Here is a 9,161-nt window from a genome sequence, read left to right on the forward strand (position 1 = left end):
ATGGGAACTGGTGTTACCATTGCAGCAAGGGCATTGGCATTTCACTTTACTAGTTTTGGCAAATTAATTTATCATCTTCAAAAGCCTACAAAATTAGGCATAATATAAATCTTTACACTTTGGCCATACATTTAAGTAAAGTATAAGGAGTAAAATGCATAAAATTACTTAGTATTGGTTTAGCAGATGTAAGTATCTTCTTAGTAGAAGCATAGTGCCATGATATTTCCAAAAATGTACATACTGTATGTGATTATTGTAAACACAAGTTGACAGTTTACAGTAATTGAGCCATATCTACATGCATGTCAAGCTGTTGTGCTAGCAGCAAGGAACATATATAAAAGCATATAAAAAGTATAACTAAGATATATAAAGAACTTATAAATAATACATTTGGAAAAACATGGCGCATAGTTCTGATATATAAAAGGAATGAGCTAATTTTCGCATTTTGGAATAGATGATGTGCATTCAAAAGGTGTCTGTTATTTAATGCAAGTTGATCATTTAAAAAAATCTTTTCTCTTTAGGTGCTAATATTTATATATTCCAAATTCTTCAGGATGTTTCATGTTGTTGCCTGTAAACTATATGCAAAAGTTCCACGTCAAGCAAGGATGGAGGAGGAAGAGTGTGTTTTCCTATTTTGAGATGCTCCGCAAAAGTTGACTTTAATGAATTCTCGATGATAAGACTCACGCAACTAGGTCTTAAATGCCCTCCCTCTTTGTCCTTGAAAGAAAGAAAAAAAAAATTGGGCGTTTATTACATTGTATTTTGTATATTCCTGATTTGAGAAATTTGTCACGTTTCCACTCTCTGATCTTGTGTGGTATAATATTATGGGTAAATGCCACAAATGTCGAAAAAGTTTTTAAAAAACAATCTTTGAGGTTGAGCTGTGGTGTTACAAATTGGTCGTCCTGTAGGTACTTGTTCAGTATCCTTAGTATACTGATATTCACAAGTCAGTACATCTACTCATTGATGATATTTGTAATCAACAACAAAAAACTTTTCCAGACTAATAGTAATATTAAAAATCATGACTTGAACAGAAGCAGTTCTTTCACAATGTCTCAGTAACTGTCAGTATAGTATAAAAAAAGATTTATCCAGCCTGGAATAAGGATTTACTATAACCTCTCATTGAATGTAGAAAAGGACAATAACAACCATAATGAATTCAAGAAGAAACAGAAACAGTTCCCCCTGTACCATAGGCCTATTGTATATGTAAATGAATCTCTAGATCTATAGGTTTTGTAGAAGGTGTTTTATATTGTAAATGGTGTTGTAATATTGCATGCTAATGTATGTTATATTGTATACCATATATGTGTATTATTTATAGCATTATTTGTTTTTCTCCATGCAGTAGTTGGCATTAGCTATCTTCATATTTGATACATGTTGTATAAAATGAAGTCTTCAATTAGTAATTGCATAACAGAAAATATAATAAACTACAATTCACATTTGTGTAATCCCTATGAGTAGTGTAGGTACAAAGTGAAAAAGTGATTTGTCCCACTGCTCAATACAAAATGTATCCTGCTGTAAGTTTTTCTGTAAGGCATGTACATTTCACAATTTAAAAGTGTGCAAATGGATAGTATTTTCATCTTTATATAATCCTACATAAACACTGATGCATGCTTCATATTGTCTGGTGGACTGAGTAATATACATATAAGACAAACAGTTGTTTAAAAAACACATGTGTTTGCAGAAAAAGTTGCCTTGAATTTTTATTTAGGTTTTACAGCTATAATATGAAAAATAAAATAAAAGTTCAATAGTGACAATTATGTATCCCACCTTGTTCCTACTAAAACAACAAAAACGCTAGCTGAGAGAAGCTCTCCAGAATTAATTTAGGCATTTACAATTACACAAATTTTCTTTCTTGTGTACTATTAACTATTTAGTTTAACAATAATGGAAATTCCTGGATGGAGCAATACATAAAATATGGGAAAGGCAGCCACTCATCTATAAGGAATTGATGCATGGATCACAGAAACGCGTTAACAGAAAACAGCATTTACACTAGCCTTTGAGTGCTAGCTCTTTTTGTAGCAAAAATACACACCTTTGCACATACAGACACCCAAATGCACACTGTCATGGCTATGGCAAGAGCTAGTGTGAACGCTGTTTTAACTATTTAGTTTTATTTCCTACACTTCTCTGTAACTCGAGCACCATCATGTAATGCTTGGGAAGCTCGTTTTCCTAAACATCAGCCACACCATCTTCTTCATTTCTGTGTAGTCTGCTGCCAAAACTGCAAGTCCACAACCATCCACCAATCCTCTTGCCCTCTGTATATGCTTTGTCAGTTTGCCCTGTGTATTTGCTTTGACAGTCACGTTTGTGTGAGTATTTCAAAGTTTTTCAAAGTAAGCATTTCAAAGTAGGAGCTATGATTGAATTCACTCTGCTGATTGAGCAGTATTTCAAAAGTCCTTTTCTTATGACAAAAAATTGCTAACTCTTCCAACAAGTTAAGTAGATGGCCTGTAGGAAATTTAAGCAATATGTCCAGCTATTCTGAATGTTTCTGTCTGAATATTTGTTAGTTGGCAGATGTGTACGAAGACAGTTTTGTTATTTTGATGTTTATATTCTTTAAATGAGGTTGAAACACTTCTGCCAGTTTATATATTTCCATTCGAACTTTTGATATCGTACTTTATATGGTCCTGAACTGGGTAATTTACTTTTATGGTTTTTTATTTTGTGCTAGGTTAAAATGTGATTAAGTGCTTCATCTGAAAACTGACCCTGATGTTAGTATCCCTGAAACTCCTGACAATTTGGTCTGAAACTGTCCAATTATAGGTCATCATGAGGTATTTTTCATTTTTGCCAGCTGCTTCATATATAATGTCTCTTGCTTTTTGTGAATAGTCCACTTTTTGTTTGAGGTTAATATTCCTTTTTATAATGTCGTCTTCTATATACCAAATGCTGCTGCCACTTTTCTTACAATATTAAACCCTTTTTTAATTTTGTCATCATCAGTGCTAATTTCATCACCCTTTTCAGCATAGCCTGAAAATATGCCTGGTTGTATCCCTTTGAGTGGCACGAGTGTTCTTAATAATGGTATCCGTAGTAAACTTCCAAAAAATTCCAGATTTACCTGTCATTGTGCATGGAAACAGTTAAATCTAGGAAGTTAATTCTGTTACATTTGCTGCAATAAATCTGAAGATAGCTAACACTGAAACCAGTAATCATAACAAAATGCACAAGGGCTACCCACATCTTTAGGTTGGAACTAGAAGAGTACCTGATGCTAATTCGATTGATGTTCTGTCATGTTTAACTTGTCAGATAAGTTGTCTTTTAGGGAAAGGTGTTTACCTGACACTAATTCAGTTGATGTGCTGTCATGTTTAAATTCTCAGATAAGTAGTCTTTTAGTGAAAGGTGTTTTGTCACAAATATTAATAATAATAATTGATTTATTGTAGCCAAACTGGCCATTTAGTTTGTGAAGTACAAGAATTATTCTCTATTTACTATTATTATTCTTAGTCACTACAGAATTTCACCAGCTATTCTGTTCTCATCCTACAGATTAACACATGATATCTCTCACACTGGTCACTGCACCTCGCACATATACAGCTCGTGCTGGGCTCGTGAAAACTCGGTGTTGCACGGTTTGTGGTAACCATGCACGGAGAGTCTTGTCACTACATGGCGGAGTTCGTATCCTCCCTGTGTCCATTCACAGTTTGTCATGGCATCTGTAACATAGAAATCATTTCATACCTTGCATTTCTTCTCATGTAGTTCCGTCAATAAGTCCTGGTAGGCTGTTGTCACTGGTAGTAAGTGCTTCAGTCGCAGTTCTTCTATGAAGAAGGGCTCTCTGGCCAATTCAAACACAAGGCTCGAGAGTATGTACTTGGAGAGACATAGCACCCTTTTTAAGTAAGTAGCCTTCAGCTTCCCTTTTTAAGTAAGTAGCCTTCAGCTTCTCTATTTTTTCGAGATCTGTCTTCTTCAGATGAATCTATATGTTTTCCAATTCGTAAATTGCAACAGGTTCAACTTTGAGTTCAAACAGCCGTAGGGCTGTTTCCAGGAAGAGTTTCCTGTCGACTTGTCATCATTTATGGCTCTTGTTGCGCCTCTGGCTCTGTAGTTTATGTGGCATGTGAATACTGTTCCCTGTGACTCTCAGAAATGATCCTTTTATGTTCCATTCTCTCTTTTTCTCAGAGAAACTCAAATAAGTGCACCAAAACCCCACAGTTTAGGTAAGAGACTTGTGAGCTACACATGGTACATGATATTTAGTGTACAATGATAGGTGAAACCATAAGAGATATATTAGAAAATGTCGAGGTGCAAGATGCTATAGATCTTGAGATACTACTCTTTTGTCTCAACCAAGTGAGGTGGGGCAGTGGTTAGCACACTGGACTCACATTCAGGACGACGACGGTTCAAATATGCTTCTGACCATCCTGATTTATTGGTTTTGTTTGCATCTAATTTTCTGACTGAAATTGTCATGTTATGTATAGTATTATCAAATTGTTACCATGTCATACACTCTCAGTTGATATTTCCCTTTAATTTACATTTTCTAGCAATTGAAATTTGATGTGATATTTATAGTTTTCAAAATTTTACACAGGCCACAAAATACGTTGAAGACTCTCGCCCAACCACAGCCAGATGGCAAGTCTGGGAAGAGACAAAAACATGATGGATTGATGAAAACAAGAGCAGCACCTTTAGCAGGAAATTTAGACTTTCAGTGGTGTAACTTTTGCCAGAAGTATCTAAAAACTAAGAAAATATTTAGGCAGCACAATGCCGTAGTCCACAATATGGTAAGGTCACCAACATATAAATGCAAATGCAAAAGGAAATTTCATTCACTGTTGGAAATGCTTACACATCAACAGACTCATTTAAAAGTAAAAATTAGCGTCACAGAAGATATGTTGCTGAAATGTAATTTATGTGACAAGAAATTCGCCGATAATTCAATTTTAAAATTACATTTAACCACACACAGTGAAAAATTTAACAAGAAATCTTCATTCAAATCCTATACTGATAAATTAGATATTATAAAACAGTTCAAAATAGGACAAAAAGAGAAGAGCATTACTAATCTGACTACTTCGCCACCTGAGCTATTTGTTTGTGATCATTGCCGGCAAATCTTTGAAACTGCTTCATCCCTTTCACTGCATTTAAATTCCAAGTGTTGTTTCATTTTGTGTGATTGTGTTTCTGGTGAGAACAGTTCCAAAAATAACAGAGTTAATCAAATAAAAGAAATTATGCAGTCAACTGTAGAAAATGTTTCATTGGACAATACAGAGATGTCTTCTAAAGTCTCGTACAATATGGATAGTCCATTAGACAACACAGCATCTGCAACATCCCTGGAAACTTCAACTGTTCATAGTAGTACTCATCCCTCAGATAACACAGTAACTGAAATAAATGAGAAAGCTTTAACAGATCATAATAACTCATTATGTGCATCCCAGGTTAACCAGTGTACACTTTGTGCTAAGGTGTATAGCTCTAAAAAATTGCTGAAAAAACACCAGAAAATTCACATTGCAGCAGAAGCAACAGATTTGTCCTGCACTTTTTGCAATAGAAAATTCGTGAATCGTGCAGGTTTAATATCTCATCTTCATACACATTCAGGTGATGAATCTTATCACTGTAAATATTGCACCAAAATATACTCAAACAAGCAAGTATTTCTCAGCCACAAGTGCCTCAATAACAAAGTATACCCATTTTGTGATGTACAGTTGTCTCAGTATGCAGTAGAATACACACCCCAGCCACATCGAAACAATGAAGGATATGTAAATTTACTACATGAAAATGATCTTCGAAAAGCAAAACAAATAAACGCACCTAGCAGCAGCCTGGGACAGTCAGAGGAGACAGAGACAGACTACGCTCATTGTGCACAATTTCCAAACAGAAATAAGAATTATAATCGAAATAACAATCGTAAACGCTTAAAGAAAAATACAAGTGAACACAGTCGTGCATCCAACATTAGCAGAAACGAGAATTGCATGAAATGTCCTTTCTGTCACCATTTAGTAAACCCAGAATCTATGTATCGACACATTTATGAAAATCATCCTGATTCAAATAACATCACGTAATAAAACAATTTTACATTTCTTAAACAAAACATGCAGATTTTGTAAGAGGGATTAAATCTGTGGCAAAACAGATGAATCACTCATGAACACAAGATCAACTGATCAGTGTTCTCAATGTTTGCCACCTTAAGAATGTGTACATTGTATTGAACTTCCAAATTTTGATAAAATTTAAGTTAATATGTACATCAACTTCATGCAAATGATTTCATCTATTAATTAATGCAACATTTTTGAGAATGAATATAAAATCATAGAAAATGCAGTCTACATTAAAATTAGTCGTACAGCAACAATATTTTATAAATTATAGTATAATTTTATTTAAGCATTTATCCTCCAAATAACAACTGCTACATAGACATATTATGTATGTTACGTGATTTGAAACATACGTAATTTTAGGGTGTTATTAATATGCAAATAATGCAGTGGAACATATATCAATGTATACAGAACAGAAGAGGATAGTAAGGTTGTATAATTTGTCTTGCATTTTATATTAAAATGCTTTTACTGCACAGTGTAAGAACTTCTTATTTTTTTCTGTATTGTGAGAGACTGTAAATGCAAAAGGTTGTAATTTTTAAGTCGCATTTTTTGAAATGGAAAAATGCGTTGGTATGCTAAAATTCTGAATCTTTGGTTATTTTACTACTTAATGCTATAATTTTTAATTCTTTAAGTGCTGCAAACATCTTCAAACCCACAGGCCTGCCTTTCTGACAGTGCTGTAAATGTAATAACTTATCCCCCCTAGTTGACCACTGGGCAAGAAGAATATGTGTACAAGAGTTATGCTTGTTTGCCAGTGTTGTTTGAACATGTTAACATGCAGAGACATATTTTTGTGCCTGAATAACTCAACAGCTGATTGAAGTTCAGGTTGTTTAGTTGGACTGATTATGTGCTAACTATTTTTCAGTATTGACATTGTACTGTTCTAATTTTTGCTCGGTGGTTTGACACAGGGAGAGTGTGATTCAGGTTTTCTAAAGAAAAAAGAAATAATGTATTATCATAATTTCAAAGTCGAAGAAAGCATAAAGATAGTGGGACTGCCAGTGAAATTTTTTATACCAACAATCATGATGACTTCTACAGAACCTCAGAGTAACCATCTCCAACTATGTAATTTGGCGTATAGCTATAACACCTCAGTCTGTATTTCATATAAAAGGTGCAGTTGATTGTTATCTGGCATCTGAAGAGATTTGGTTGAGAAACAGAAGGGATTCTACATGTGTATTTGAATATTTAGATTCAACTAGTTAGTACTTAAAAGATTACATCACCCAAAAGATTACATCACCCATCATAATATAACAGAAGACTTGCTGATATTTATAGTAAATGAAATCAAATCAATCTATTTTATTCACACAACAATACTCAAGAATGTGTTCCTTCTTGGTTGATGTAGAGAGATTTTGCAGTTCATGAATGTTGTTACTTCATTTCTATTTGTCATCTCATGGCCTGGATAAAAAAAGACTGAAAAGGCTCCAGAGATGGTACTGTACTGACACTGGTACCAGTAGCCTTTGAGGTGCCTTGGTTCTTCCAACAGAGAAGCCAGACTGATGTTTGTGGAGGTTCCCTGCCATAAGTGGGATGGAAGGAGCAGACGCCCATCATCCGTGTCAAGCTGTTGGAGGCCCTGATGCAGGTGGCTGTCACTGTTGTGGGCATCTGGATAGTGGAGATGCAGCATCTTGCCTGCAATCCCAGCTGTCATCCCTGTTGTGCTGCATTGGACCCCTGAATCCAACCTCGGGTCCACATAAGAGTGCGAACTCACACTGGGATGCTCATGCGAAATGGCATCACTTGCTCTTCGGCACACTCAGCTGGTGGGAAGAGAAGATCAAGCAGTGCCTGATGAAGACACCCGTGTAGTAATTCTGCAGTGTTATGACCATGGGTACTGACCTGAATCCGATTTAGCTGCTCCATAGCTTTTGCCATTCACATTTTAAAAGTGTAAATGAATCATTTTGCCGAGCCATTAGAAGGTGGATAAAGGGGTGGGATGTCACGTGCTTAATCCCATTGCAAGTGTAGGATCACATGAACTTGGATGCCATGAAGTAAGATCTGTTGTCCGTAACCGAGGTGGGGGAGGGGAGGAGGTGCTACTTTGATAGTCCCTTACTATTGCTGATGTTGTCTGCTGCTGCCTGACAACATAAGGAAAATAAGGAAAGGAGTCCACCACAATAAATCACAATATTCCAAGGAAGAGGCAAGTGACATCCACATGGCTGTGGTCCCACAGCTGAGTAGGTCCTGACTGCGGACAATAAGACAGTGGGGGTGGGCAGGGAGGGGGCTGATTGAATGCTTGGCAAGCTGTACAGTGACTTATTACCTGTGTAACCATGTCATTCATACGTGGCCAGTAGACAAAGTGTTGGGCCAGATGCTTCATCTTGATGGTCCCCCAATGCAACTGGTGTAGTAGCTCAACACTCATTGCAGCAGGGATGTCACACCATCAACCGGAAATTGTCATCTTCTTGCATTAGTAGCAGGATGACAAAGCATTAGTGAGACAAGGGTACTGTGGCCAACAGCTTGCTGGTTCTTTCTGTGCAGATATGTTGGAGAAGTGAGATCAAGCATGGATGCTGCTGCAACATTTTTAGAATGATTGGAAAATCTTCCAAGAATTGCTCTGTTTGGGTGTTTATCTGTAAATAGACCATTGCCTACCTTTCAAAATCTGGGCCTGTAGGAAGCTGAGAGAAAGCATTTGCTTTTGAATGTTGGCTGGACAGTTGGTACTATATAGAGTACTCATAGTTTGATTACTACAAAGCCCACCAATGCAGGTGATAAGCAGTGCATTCTTGCAGCTTAACCTTGGGTCCAAACTGTGATAATAATGGTTTGTTCTCCGTAGTTAAATGGAACTTCTGGCAATACAAAAAAGGTGAAATTTGTGCACACAAAAAATGATGCCTGATGTCTCTTTTT

General features: G+C 36.1%; 1 protein-coding gene across 2 annotated transcripts in view; it reads left to right on the plus strand.

The window, feature by feature from the left end:
• Positions 1 to 6,703, plus strand: part of LOC124613186 (zinc finger protein 271-like) — a 107,581-nt gene extending 100,878 nt beyond the window's left edge. The window contains exon 4 of one of the 2 annotated variants that reach the window (XM_047141833.1): positions 4,667 to 6,703. In XM_047141833.1, the coding sequence (XP_046997789.1) occupies positions 4,667 to 6,182 (1,516 nt within the window). In that variant the 3' untranslated portion in view covers positions 6,183 to 6,703. The remainder of the gene's footprint in view (positions 1 to 4,666) is intronic. The other variant, XM_047141834.1, reaches the window with a different exon arrangement.
• The last annotated feature ends 2,458 nt before the right edge of the window (positions 6,704 to 9,161 follow it).

Source organism: Schistocerca americana, chromosome 4 (genome assembly GCF_021461395.2).
Source record: "Schistocerca americana isolate TAMUIC-IGC-003095 chromosome 4, iqSchAmer2.1, whole genome shotgun sequence".
In the NCBI taxonomy this organism is placed as follows: Eukaryota; Metazoa; Arthropoda; class Insecta; order Orthoptera; family Acrididae; genus Schistocerca; species Schistocerca americana.